At 36.5% G+C, this 14,545-nt stretch overlaps 1 protein-coding gene across 7 annotated transcripts in view; it reads left to right on the top strand.

Moving 5' to 3' along the window:
- The window catches only part of MTR (5-methyltetrahydrofolate-homocysteine methyltransferase), a 66,783-nt gene extending 58,572 nt beyond the window's left edge, over nt 1-8,211 (top strand). For all 7 annotated transcript variants that reach the window (XR_013949692.1, XM_080588292.1, XM_080588289.1 and 4 more), the window contains 6 exons: nt 770-925; nt 1,593-1,789; nt 4,160-4,360; nt 5,570-5,762; nt 6,535-6,647; nt 6,774-8,211. Coding sequence is in view for 6 of the 7 variants with exons in the window: in XM_080588292.1 (XP_080444418.1) it covers nt 770-925; nt 1,593-1,789; nt 4,160-4,360; nt 5,570-5,762; nt 6,535-6,647; nt 6,774-6,860 (947 nt within the window). In the remaining variant the exon portion in view is untranslated. The remainder of the gene's footprint in view (nt 1-769; nt 926-1,592; nt 1,790-4,159; nt 4,361-5,569; nt 5,763-6,534; nt 6,648-6,773) is intronic.
- The last annotated feature ends 6,334 nt before the right edge of the window (nt 8,212-14,545 follow it).

The raw sequence follows: 14,545 nt of genomic DNA, 5'->3' as shown, positions 1-14,545 counted from the left end.
GCCGCACCTTGAGTACTGTGTTCAGTTTTGGGCCCCTCGATAGCACATGGACGTGCTCGAGCGAGTCCAGAGAAGGGCAACGAAGCTGGTGAGGGGTCTGGAGAACAAGTCTTATGAGGAGCGGCTGAGGGAGCTGGGCTTGTTCAGCCTGGAGAAGAGGAGGCTCAGGGGCGACCTCATCGCTCTCTACAGTTACCTGAAAGGAGGCTGTAGAGAGGTGGGGGTTGGTCTATTCTTCCACGTGCCTAGTGACAGGACGAGGGGGAATGGGCTAAAGTTGCGACAGGGGAGTTTTAGGTTGGATGTTAGGAAGTACTTCTTTACCGAAAGGGTTATTAAGTATTGGAACGGGCTGCCCAGGGAGGTGGTGGAGTCACCATCCCTGGAGGTCTTTAAAAGACGTTTAGATGTAGAGCTTAGGGATATGGTTTAGTGGAGTACTTAGTGTTAGGTCGGAGGTTGGACTCGATGATCTTGAGGTCTCTTCCAACCTAGAGAAATCTGTGAATCTGTGAGTAAGGATTAATTTATAGGAAAGAACAGAAGGCCTTGCATTTTCTGTTTTGACTTTTTATACTTTCTTAAAAATCCATGTAATAACTGTAGAGCATGGTATGACTTCGGAAGGATATGGCAGTAAGAATTCTAAGAATTACTTGGGAAGAGGTCGGTTGTAGTGATGGAAGCTAGTGAACATCAATTACACTACACATATAAGAGCAATATTAAGTAATTCCTTAGTGACAGATTGTACTTTTGATTCCTACAGTTAAACCAAAATTCATTGGTACAAAAGTCTTTGAAGATTATGACCTGAAGAGGCTAGTAGAATATATTGACTGGAAGCCTTTCTTTGATGTCTGGCAACTTAGGGGAAAGTATCCCAACCGGGGTTTCCCTAAAGTCTTTAACGATAAAACTGTAGGTAAGTATTGAAATTGCATTTACTTTATACAGATAATCTTAACGGACCTGTCATGCTGCATTAAGATTCTGAATGGTTTGATATACATAGGAGTGGTAAAAATACATGTAAACTTAAATGTCACTGAAATAATTTGTGTAAAATAACACTTACTGGCACGTTGGCACATGAGGCAGGAGGAGTGCTTAATCATATTTAGAATTCACCTACAAAATATGGGGTGGTATTTTAATGACAGAAAATGGTGACAGAGCAATTAACACATGTCCCTGTTAAGGGTGAAGATATCAAGAGGGCTCTGTCTTTTTTTGAACTTTAGTAGGCCTTGGTATATGTGATGAAACTGCAAGTGTGACACTGAAATAAATGTTCTGCGTCGGCTGCACTGTGGTGATGTAGTTGCACACACATTTTCCCTGTTGCTCACTTCATTCTCCATCTTCTGCCTCTACTAGAATGGTGCTGGCTCTAACGTTTGTTTCAAGATGTATATTGTTACAGCTGTATACACATAATTATATTGCTATTGCATATGCTGTAGCTGACACATTGTTGCAGTCATCAAAAAATTACCTGGGAAATGAACCAATCTTCAGAAATTCTTAAACCTGTTTAAACTTGTTGTGAAATCAAGTCTTTTCTAAAGGGTTCTCTTTTTTTTTGATAGGTGAAGAAGCAAAGAGAGTTTATAACGATGCTCAAAATCTGCTGAAAATGTTGATCAATCAAAAGAAATTACAAGCCAGGGGTGTGGTTGGGTTCTGGCCAGCTCGAAGTGTTCAAGATGATATCTATTTGTATGCTGTAGAAGAGGCAGTGGGATCTTCGGAACCGATAGCAAAATTTCATGGCCTGAGGCAACAGGTAGAATGACAGAACATTTGTTAAATAAAGTGATTTTTTTTTTTTTTGAATTGTAAGAATAGAGCACCAGTGTCCTAATAAAATCTGTGCAGAAAATAGTTGTTGTAATCTGTGCAGTCATCCTGCCGTTTCTTTTACTAGTAACAATATTTTATTAGTGATGACCTAGGTTCTTGTAGTGTTTGTAGTATTTTGTATTGCAATAGTTGTACAGAATGCTGTATATATTTGACAGCTTTAGACAATGACGTGTTTTCTGGCCTCATTTTAATACTTAAGCCATCTGAAAGCACTGTGCTGTATGTTTTCATCACAAATTCTGTGTGCCAAGTTAGAATCTAATGAACCTTAGTTCTTTAATAATATCCCTGGATTCTGCCTTAAATGAGGCATTCTGCTTGGATGTGTTAAAGGTTAAAAATACCTTTCATTGTAATACCTGCAAAATAATGCTCAGTGAAGATAAATGTTTCTGGTAACTTTTATGTAAATTTCCTCTCGATGAAGAGGCAGTTTAGAATTAGTTTGCTGCTAATTCTGATTGTAAGAATAACTATTTTAAGTATTTATGCTTTAATCATACATATGCTTGCATTTATTTTGATAGATTGAACGTTTTCAACATATTCTACTGCTTCTTCCCAACATTCCAATTTGGTTTCTTCATAGTTCACGTACGCAGTCATCAAACGTGGGAGAAACAAATCTAACAAATACCTAAATTTCTGGAGTACAGTCTTCTATGAGGACAGTCTTGTGCCAGTATTGCAAAATTGTACTAAGAGATACATGGCTTCAAATTTATTCCAGCTTTCTGGAATAGATAATCTATTGCGAGGAGGTGGATCTAGCAGACAGTCCATGGCAGATATTTATATAAACTGTATTCACAAATGTTCAAGGAGGGCTGTTCCAGGGCCTTACTACCTAGTTAAACATTTTGATATCCCATGTAAATCAAGTTTACTATAGTTTCTTTTCCTGGCCTTTTCCCAGTGCTTTCCCAAGAAGACTATCTTATTTGATGTTCTTTTTTTTTTCTCTTAATGTTTTTTACATATTGGAACGCTGTTATTTTTCTCATTCTTTTTTTCCTCATATGTTCCCAATTTATTCAGGCTTTTCTCAAAGATTAAGAGTATTATTGTGGGTACCATTCTTTTGGACTCTATTTTAGCTGCATGTCTTTCAGTCTAGCATACATAGTAATTCAGCAAATCTTCACCAGAGGAAAATAGAAGAGAATAATTGTCTTCTGCTTCGTATAAAAAACCTTCCTTTCAGTACACAGAGTTCTCTCCATGATGTTGGCACCATTAAGCGTGTGATGAAAATCTAAAAGTTGTAGATGCGTTTAGGGTTTTCTTTAGCTATGATCATTACAAAAGAGCCTTAACGTTAATACAGAGGTCACGTATGTAGGCAAAAAAATATTTCTGCAGTTTTATGGTACTTTCTGTAATCTAGTAATCTATAGAAACTATTGAACATAGATCTTTGTTTTTCAGGAATTATACGTTTGATTTTTTTAAAAAAATATTTTATGAAACTGCAGTTAGAAATAGGTTTAAAGCATTGTTAAACACTGAAATAGTGTCACAGAATAAGAAAACAAGGAGAGGATTTTTCAGCCAAGTGATAGCCATGAGATAGCTTTCTTTGTCAAGTGGGATATTTCGTACTCCCTATGTTACTTCCTATAAACCCCTTTGAACCTTGTTTGGGATTCAGTTTACTGGTAATGATGGATGAATTTTGTTTCAATTAGTATGTGGATAGTGTGAACCTAGACACGGGTGCTGTTTTTTTCTGGACTGCTGAGCACATGGTTTGTAGGATAAGAAACTGTGAGTGTTTATAAACTCTCATGGGCATTCCATAGTGGGAGTTGCTGAAGAATTCTGCAGTTTGCATAATTGGGATGCAAACTATCAACCAGCAGTTTTGTTAACAAATGTAGAATCTGACTGTAAGAGATGGAAAATTTGTCTTCTTCCCCAGTGGCTGGCACAAGACCGTTCCCTATTTTGTAATACTTTGCAGAATAAGCTGTTAAATCTCACTAGCTGTAAATAGAACCAGAACATCTCTCTGTATCTGCTCAACACAGCATCTCTCTCCTTTGACATTTGTTTTTTTTTTAGTGATCCAAACACCCTCAGAGGAACAGAGATGTTTTTTCTGTCTAATTTAAGGACAGGAAAGCTGTCATGACTCAGACTAGATAGGTGTTTGTCAGAAACGTCTCAAGCCCTCTAGTCTTGGTTTAGATCAAGAAAAAAGATCAAAAATACTTGTTTAGATCAAGAGTGCACTCTTTTTTTTTTTTAATGTTCTGATTTATTGCATTATTTTCTCTTTTTATTTTAGGCTGAAAAAGACTCTGCCTGCATAGATCCATATTACTGTCTTTCTGACTTCATAGCACCGCTGGATTCTGACGTTTGTGATTACTTAGGCCTGTTTGCTGTGGCCTGCTTTGGTGTAGATGAGTTGTGCAATGAATACAGGAAACAGGACGATGAGTACAACATCATAATGGTAAAGGCGCTTGGAGATCGGTTGGCAGAGGTATGAGGTTTTGTCTTGTTTCCTTGCAAATTTTCTGTGTACTAAGTTTGTTTGACAACTTGATGTTTCAAGTTTTAGCATAAACTTAGACTGTTGCCTTTAATGTATGCTCTGCATTAAATCTGGAAGTGGACTGGTTCTACAGAACCTCTTTTGAGAGGTGAGTCCTCTTTGGAGACAGTGGGGAGTCTGCAGTCCATATGTTCCAAGTGCGAAAGCAGCTCTGAGCTCTTGAGAGTTTTGATTTAATACAATTTAGTACATTTTAAAACAACACTATTAAAACTGTTTTTAAACCTTGCTTTATCTACATGAGAATGTAAGTTTGGACCCAGATAAGACCAACCAATTACATTCTTGAATTGCTTGACATAGCATTGACAGGCCTTCTGCTTTAATGGTAAACATGCATGTGGGTGCAGTGTACAAGTTTGTTGACTTAGTGTACCGTAGGCTTAGGCAGACATGCTCTTAAAGCCCTAACTGAAGTGGTTTAGAAAGTCCTGTCCCTTGTCCTACCCTACGTCTGTCTGCTTGCCCCCATGTTCACACCTAAGTAATCACTGTAAAATTTACAGGAACTTTAGTGTAGGGCAAATGTGATTAGCTCTAGTTGTATATTTTAAGCCATGAGAGTTGTGGAAATTATTATTTGATGCCATCCAAATATATTTACTGAAGTGGAAATGTCTCCTGAAGGCAACTGTTGCTGACAAAGTAGTGTTAGTTGTAAGAGTAGGTTTATAAAAAAAAAAAACAAAAAAAACCAACAACGACAACAGCAACAACAAAACAACAAAAAGAAACCATCACCTACTTTTAGTTGGAGGAAAGATCCTCTGCTGAAAAAGAGCAGTAGCCTTTATTTGCATCTGATAATAGCATGGATGCCAGAAGGATGTGGCCTTCCATGGCTAGACTTGGAGCAGATATCAAAAATAATCAAGACTATTGTCTTTGGTGCTCTAATGATGTATCGCTACCACAACCAAATGAACTTTACCTTCTCTAGTTACCGCTCTAGCTTACCTGTTTGTTTACATAGGATTTTAAAGCAGGATCATCAAAAACCCCTGCCATCTACCAATATGAGAATAAAACATCTGAATTACAAAAATAAGTACTGTATGTGAATTTTAATGCAATTAAATTTCTTACCTGTGGTAAGATGACCCTTAAAAAATAATAAAAATTGCACTATATTCCAAGGCATTTGCTGAGGAGCTCCATGAAAGGGTTCGAAAGGAATTCTGGGCTTACTGTAGTGCCGAGCAGCTAGATCTCTGTGACCTACGCAGAATTAAATATGAGGGAATTCGCCCTGCTCCTGGATATCCAAGCCAGCCCGACCATACAGAAAAACTGACCATGTGGAAACTTGCAAACATCGAGGAAACAACAGGTAACTCGATCAGCCTTACTAAGATTCTTAGACAGCATTTGTGTGAATGAATGATCATAATGCCAACAAAACAATGAATTGGGGTATGCAGAGCTGCATAAAAAATTGAACTGAAGTAGTTCTGGGAACTGCTGCCTTTGCCTTTTCATTGTTGTTTTTATTTTTCCTCATTCAAGGAAAAAATTGCAAAATACTGCCAGTGCTTTTGCTGAAGGAATTAGCAAAATCCTAATTAGCAGATTGCGTGCAAACAGAGTTTTGCTACACTGAGAGAAAAACTCTACCATCCTTATGGCTGCAAGAAGACGTTCCAGATATAAATAAAATAAAAGCCAATTCAGCGATGTGTTTCCTGGACCACAGAAACCTTGAGATAGTGACTTAAAAAAAAAAAAAAAAAAAAAGTCTTTCTCTGATATTTTGTGTGTTGGACATTCCACTTCTAGCTCCACAATTTGAAAATACCCTCCTGTGTTTCAAAAGCTCTAGTTAACCATTTTCCAAAATGTCCAGGATTTTTTTTTGAAAACAAACTATACCGTTGTTCTACAGTAAGGCTGTAATGAAAGTATGCAATTTATTTGAAGCTGTATGTATTTTCTTTGGAATAGGTAACAAATGAAAAATAGTTTTATGTTTTTAGTTCATCTGAAAGCTTCTTGGTTTTTTTTTTTGATTTTGCTTGAAGTTGCCCAACAAAAAAAAGACTTTGAATTTAAGCTTATCAGTTCAGAGAACAAGAATGCTTTCATCTTTTCTTTCTCTTTTCCAGGAATTGGTTTAACTGAATCACTAGCAATGACACCTGCTTCTGCAGTTTCTGGCCTCTACTTTTCCAATCCCAAATCCAAATATTTTGCTGTTGGCAAGATATGTAAAGATCAGGTAACTTGCACTGTCCATTGTGCTAGTGTTATAGCATTCAAAAGCAACTTGTGACCAGATGATCCAAATTTTTTATGTCAACAGTAAAAGCTGGAGTTTATGAATTTTCATTATGTCTCTTTGCAGGTTGAAGATTATGCACTGAGAAAAAAATTGTCCGTGGCAGAGGTGGAGAAATGGCTGGGACCCATTTTGGGATATGATACTGAATAACTGTGGGAGACGTGGGCAAGCATTTTCTTTTAATGGTCCATTTGCCAGAAGGAAGAATGAAGTGGCATCTATTATCTTTCATCGCTGCCTTTAGTATTCGTTGGAAATGGTTTGTTTTTGTCACTGGTCTGATCAAAAAAAAAAAAAAAAGGGAAAGAAAAAAATCTCAAACCAACAAACCAAATGAATTAAAATCCAACAAGAAAATCCTTCCGAGAGGTTTTCTGCCATCAGGTATTTCATCTGATTGTTTCTAATTTTTGATCAAAGAACATATGTTTCAGATGTGCCATGTACTTGGGACCACGAATGCATTGCAGGTCTCTTAATCATAGCAATATGCTTTTATTTGTATTTTTTGCACAAATACTCTAGCTGAGCAACTAGTTGTAGAGTGAGATGTGAAAGTTGCACACCCCTCCTGTCCTTAGGAAGGCTTTGAAATCAGGGCCTAGTATTTGTCCCATTGGCTGTGAACATGTTGAACAGAGTTTGTCTTCTGTTATTTGAATGTGTTTAGCAAGTCAAGGTCATACAAAAATACAATGCAATTTTATTCTGTGAAGTCAGCAAAAATTTTAAACTGAGTGACCAAGAACAACCATTGTACAAACGGATCTTTTTTTTAAAAAAACGCACCGTCTGCTCCATATTTAGGGCTTGTACATAATGTTTTTCTGTCTAAATAATAACTCAGGTCTTTAATTTACTATGTGATGATGACTGTAGTTAAAACTATCAAAAGATATAATGTGGTGGAACAATATCAGAGATGCTGTATTATGATAAAACATAAATGAGATGTGTCCCCCTAGAAAACTCATGCTTACTTTCATCTGGCTACAGTCCATTTCTACTCTGTGTAAAATGTAATGATACCTTCCTTCCTCACTGTTTTGTTGTGAGGATTAATTCATATTTAAACTTTTATATGTGAAAAGTATGACAGAAGCACAACTGTTACTATTAACAGAGAGACAGAAAGCTTGGAGCTGACCAGTGTACAAACTTCAAGCTTCTGTGTACCTGGATTTTAAAAGCAAATACCTACACTAAGCAACACTACCATCAATAACAGTTAATACTGTAGGTTTATTTTTCAAATTTAAGTGAGCGAATTGTTCATAGCTGTTCATAATCCCCTGAAAGTGCCTCAGGTATTATTTAAATGCAAATTTCATAAAATATTATGTCAGGAAAATCCAGTTTTTCTGGTCTCTAATTGTAAAGAAAAGACCAATATTCTATCTGTAATCCATTAACAGATACATAATTTTTGTAATGTCTTTATCTGACTTTATGCTAAAAGAATTATCTTGTATCAACAGTTTAATAAAGGTTAAGCTGTCAATGGTGTTATCCTTTAAGAATTCTTTGAATGGCAATAGAATGGGCTGTAATCTGAAAAAAAAAAGTCAAAATTAATATGCATATTTTACTAAGAATCTAAAAGTATAAAGGCTGTTATAGGGATCTTAAAGTAGTTGAGTGTGTTCTTAGATGCTTTAGAATGTCTTACCCTTTAATGACTTAGAAAAGAAAAATAATCTCATTACATATTAAGGGGTTTAAGATATGTCCTGTTTGTCAGCTGATTCTTGTTGCTGGAATGGTTCCTCAGTGGAATGCTCTTTCAGACTGCCAAAATACTGGAGAGAAAAAAAAAAAAAAAAAAAAGAGGACTACAAAGGAAAATTTGGTCTTGAAGTATGTAGCCTATAAAAATTGAAATACTCTTTGCTTTCTTTTTCATACTTAACACCTTTGGTTCATTTATGACTGATTAATTTTATATTTGGAATATCTTCTCTCTAGCATTCCATATCTTTATAGTTAGAAGAAGAGTGCCTTATTAGTCTGAAATTCACACTGAATGTGTGAATGAGGTCAGAGTTTGACTTGTGCAGCTTGAGTTTGTTTGTTTGTTTTCCTGAAATCAATTGCACATAGCTGAGTGAGTACAGCTTTAGTGGAGTCAAACTGACAGAGCAAATAGGTGCACTGCTTTATAACCCAGTGGTGTGTTACCTTGCATACAAGCAGTGGGTTTCAAATGGCATGCAGTTAGTTTGTCCCTTCACACATGGCGTCATACACTGAGAAAAATCTTTATCTTTGCCTGCAAAATGTGTCATTGTAAGAACATGTTTGGAATGATTATTCTTTGTTGTTGTGCAAATGTGTTTAACTGGGACAGTTTCTTTAAAAATTTTTTACTTTAAATTGTTACTTGACATTTTGAGTAAGACATATCTTCCTTCTTTGCTGAAGACCAAAGGTAAATTACAAAGGAAAAGGTTTCATAGTTCTACCAGTTAAGATGTTCACATACATCAAATCATATTGAAAAGCTATGGTAAGATTATACCTCTTTGAAATAATGAAATGGAGCTGATATGGACTGGGAAAGACTGACAATCTTAGAAAGCTTAAAACGTTTTTTTTTGCAGTGCTTTTCTAAGTACTAACAAAGGTACAAGATATAAGAGATGATGGAAACTTAAGAATGTTTTTTAAACAATTGTTTTAATTCTTGTTGATTTATTTCAGATGCTCATTTTGTAGCGAGGCCAGGAGTCTGGCGAGTAGGTTTTGAGGCAGATAATCTTTATTTATGAGTGTCAAGAGGGAATACTATCCCTAAACCTGTACGTTCATTATGGATACCTATTTCAGTGCTGCTGTTACTCCTGGGAAGACTGGATTTCAGTTTCTGTAGTTTAGTTTACTTGGAGGGGTGTGAGGGTACTTTGTGTATTTGCGAATTTTCCACTGCTTTCTGTTGAAATTCGAGAGTGTTCTGCTTCCTTGTTAAACAATGTGAACCTTGGTTCACCTATTCAGTTAATTTCTTCTCTGAAGTCCTTAAAACACAAGTGGTATCCAGAATCTGAGAGTAATAATGAGTCTTTTGAGGGCAGAATATTAACTTTTACAAGTTTTGCTTTTCAGAAAGGGGCTAGTTTACTAATACCTGTAACTGGGTTTTTATGAAATACTGTTTGAAACATTGGCTGATTTGCTTGAACATGTCATGAAAAATGGATGTAGAGTTGTAGAAGCATTTGAAGAGCAAGAAAAGAAATAGCTTCATTAATTAGTTCAGGAGAGTTTTTCCATACAGAGGCCGCAGCACGTGTTCTCAGTCACTAGAGAAATTTTTCCTATGCTCTCAATTATCATATCCTTGGCATGGCATAGTCTGTTCAGTCCCCCTGCAATGTCATTTCATTTGATTGTCAGGCCTGTGTAGGTGCCAGTTTTCAAATGGAAATATACTGTGAATGGAATAAAAACATGTTTATCCTGCTTTCACACATAATTTGTATACCATCCAGCTAAACACAGAACCGAAAACCCAATGCAGTAAGCCTCCATGTTCTTTTGTTCTAATAATACCAGCATGGCTGAATATCCTGAGGTTTTTGCCCATGCCACATGCCTGATAAAAATAGCTGTGCAAGTAGAACTCAGCTGAGATTACCAAACTTGGCATTTTGGATTTTTGATCCAGCTTGAACTGGGATGTTTAAAAGCAAGCTAGTAATTATCTTTGCTGACCTGAAGCTACCTTGGAAGCTGGGAAATTAAAGGTCCTATTTTCAGGAATTTCTGCCTGACTGCCATAGCACCAGTACGGCTCTGCCTAATGCTCCTGATCAGGCTACCAGGGCGTGTTCTCACACCAGGGTGGTCTCTGCCATTCCTTCCTACAGAAAGAGCATGAAGTAAGTGGAGGCAGTGTGGAAGTTCAGGCTTATCTCATCTTGGTTCTTTTCTACTTCCTTGTCAAATTAGTATCCTTTTCCTGCTTTTCCCTCCAGCAATCCCCCTTACTCTGGATGTCAGTATTTTCTCAGTCAGGGTCCTCTGTAGGCTCCATCAAAATGGAATTGTAAAAAGGTTTTAAATAAGTCTCTTTTAAAGTCTGAACCAGTTATCTGTCCCAGGAAGAGAAATTTCTGACTGGCAAGCTTTGGATATAAATAATAATTGGGGCTAGTAGCTGTGCCTACAGGGGCCTTGTATTATGTATGTTAGCCATTTATAATCGCTAAGGACAAGGCCACAAGATGTTATGCGATTTCCAACATATTAACTGCATCTTCGTTTACATGGTTGCTTTCATCTAGGTAGCAAAACCAAAATATATTAACTGCATTCTTTGCCAGTACCTTTTTTTTTTTTTTTTTTTTAATCCACAACAGTAATAAAGCCAGTGCCATTTAAAGTATTTTAATGGTGAGAACTCTTCAGGTAAAGTAAATTATTTATCTATCTGTTGATGTTATAAACAAATGCTTTTTTTAAAAAAAAGTAGGTAACTGACAATATTTTATGATGGAAAAATTTATCTGAATACTAACTCAGGTTGCAAAACACCATTGTTGGTCTTAAAAGGTTTTGCCATTCGTATCTAGAAATAGGTGACAAAGTTATTTAGTCAGGAGACTGGAAAGTTTGCTGCACTACTTCAAAAAATTTCTATGCAGATAGGATACATGCAACAAAAGAAGCTAGCGGGGTAGTATTCACAGAGCGTAATTTAATTTCAAAAGAACAGGCACTCCTCTAGATAGGGACTAGAAGATTGAGCAAGAGTTACGGCAAACATGTCTCTTAAAAATACAGGTATTCTCAGTATTTATTTTACTGTAAATGAAAATAAAAGCTATAGCCCATACCTTATATCTACTATCGGAATATTAGAAATGCAATTTGAGAACAAGTCTTAATGAGTTTTCATTAATGCATGCTTAGGATTAATAAGATACATTTTTGTGTGATAGAAAAAGGAGGAAACAATACTTAGCTCATAGTCAGCTTACTGCTAGGAGTAAGATGCAAGCTGTTGAAACAAGATTAAAAAACAAGCATGCCACTACCAACAAAACCACCTCTTGGGAGTTGCTGGAATCCTTACTTAGATGAAAGTTTTTGACAGTTTTCAATTGATGCTGGTGTTCACTGACAGGCAGAATGTTGTGACACACAGAAAATAAAGCATCCTTCTTTTTCCAGGAATTTCAAAGATGTTAAAACTCTGCATCAGCTCTGTATCCGCATGTAGACGTTAGTGCAATGTTGATCTGATCTGGGTGTGCATATATCTTGGATTTTCTGCTGTTTTCTTTACTCAGGGTGTTTACAGATCATTTTTTCTTTTTCCTTTGTGGGAGCGCAGCTTCGTGGGATGTTTTGTTCTTACTTGATTATTTTACTGTACTTAGTCTGTACTCTTTCTCTCTTCTCCTACCTCACAATACAGGTGTGAAGATGTAACTCAGCTCTCTAATGACCTGTGAGCACCATATCTTGTCTATGTGTGTTTCTTTCTTTCTTTCTTTCTTTTTTTTTTTTTGAACAAAATGCATATTACTTTTTCTTCTTGCTGAATTTCATCAAGGTTCTTGCCAAACTTTTTCTTCCCGGGAAGTGGAAAACTTCATTCCTTTCAATCTGTCCATCAGCTGGGGGAATCTAGGTTGAACTTCACAAGTGGAGTACAAGTAGGAGGCATAAAAAGGTGTCAGTTCTCTGTGGTTGGTGGACTCCTTCTGCACTCTTGTTTCTGTTACGACCTTGTGAGAACAAACACATATATATCTTTCCCTGTATTAGGGCAGTAGTGGTACAGGTGGTAAGAGGAAAAAAAGCTGCACTGTATGGCCAAGACTTATTTAGTAAATTGTTCTTTAGAGATACATCGCTAAAATGTGTACTGTGGCTATTGTCATTGATCAGGATGTGTTTTCAACTGTTGTCTTAATCTTGTCTGTGTTCAGCTGTTTTTATTTCAAGAAACCATTACTTAGGAGTCCTCACACTTTGCTAGATACAAGGTTCTCCATTTAATCAGGCTTTGCAGTAACTATTTGCTACTGTATTTTTAGCTTTCATAAACTTTTCTGTAACTGAAGAGATGGCTTTCTTCAGAATACTGTTGTATAGCAAATGCATTCTCTAAGGCTTGCAAGATGAGAGTTGATTATCAACACCTGATCTGACAATTTTACTCATGGTCAAGGGTTTGCAGAACAACTTGATTAGTCAAGAAGTTTGCTGCTTAGAAAACTGTGATCGTCTTTACATATTTCATTTAGGAGACACGTGTAAGTGTTTAATTTATTTTAACTTTCTTCTGTATGTTGTTCCTCAAATCTCAGGGTAGCTACAGGAATAAAAGCTTTAATTTAATTGTTACAATATTGTCTATACACATAACTTGAGAAGCACTGAAGCAAGACACTGGGAACTTAATATCATGTAAGACTGTACTGTGTATTTACTGAATGCTATCTTGTTCTTCAGATAAACCATAGGTGAATAAGCTGTAAAACTGGAGGCAGCAGTCAGCTAAGGCTATAAGATATTAGACTTTCAGATGTTGGATCAGCAGCATTTCATTTTAGGCATTACTTCATGCTTTGCTTTGTCTTTTGATGGTGTCTCCCACAAGAGAATCTAGCTGCTGCATCCATATCACTGGTTATTCTACAAGAAGAGTTTGACATAGATTTCGCTGAAGATCTTATGTGCACTTCCAGGATTATTTTTCCAAAATATTTAAAGCACCACACTGGAGATAAACATCACAATTTCTTGAGCTTTAAAATACTTGTTCTTCCTCAGAAAGTCTCCAGTTACTGATGCATTTTTTACCACTCAGTGAACTGATTCAATTAGCCTGCGTTTTCTTACAGCTCCAAGTAAGTTGGAGGAGGGAGTAGGGTGAAAGGAGTTTTTATGGTACTGTTTTATTCTCAGTTCTTGATTAGCATATGTCTGCTGTCATAATCACTGCCTGGGAGTTGAAGTGAGTGCCTCTTAGAAGCAGTTCTAGTGTCTGATCCAGCTGCTACTAAAGTCCATGGAAAAAATGCTGCTTAGCTCAAACACAACTTTGATCAGCCCTAATGCAATAATCTGGAAGGAAAATTCAGTGTTCAAGTCATGTCAAAAACACTTGAGGATTAACAGGATGTGCTTTTAAACCTCCTTCAGTAGCTCAGCTTCGTTGAGATAGATGGCTGGGACTATGAAAGTAATTTTTACTTTCATTCTGAAACACTTGGCTGACAGAAAATGGTACCCTATCAAGCCAAGGCGAGATGAGGTTTTCAGTCATGGGTCCAGTATGATCAATTTTAAGCATCCATCTCAGGGACATTTGAGGGACATAGCTGAACAAAACCAGCAGCCTGGGTATTGATTTTGTATTGCAGTCTGAATGATTGAGCGTGTAAAGGTGCCTGGTTCAGCAGAAAAGGATAGGCAAGTGCCAGCGGTTAACATTGTGCTACAAAAACATTTTAATAATTCCAAGCCTCTTGTGATTTTAAAACAAATAATGTTTTAGTGAGATTTTTGTGCTTCATTGTCTTTGATACTTATGTAAAAGATGCATTATGCTTTCTGTATGCTGTCATAGTTTCACTTGGCCTTTTTTAAAAAAAGATCTCCTCCTAGTTAAATTTCATCCTAAATATATATTTTATGTTAAGTAATTCTACGAATATCAGCAAAATCACATTATTGTCACATCTTTCATGCTGTTGTCTCTTGATCTGTAAGTAAAATATGCCTTGCTTATAAGCGGTAGTTCTTTAATTTTCTCATGGTCCTTTTAATGGCTATATATTTCTTTAGAACTAGGCAGTCTGCTCATCATTTTTTTGCTGCTA

This window comes from Anser brachyrhynchus (genome assembly GCF_964034855.1).
Source record: "Anser brachyrhynchus genome assembly, chromosome: 3".
Lineage (NCBI taxonomy): Eukaryota > Metazoa > Chordata > Aves > Anseriformes > Anatidae > Anser > Anser brachyrhynchus.
Note: the sequence above shows the minus strand (reverse complement) of the source record. Positions and strands in the feature narration are given on the sequence as shown.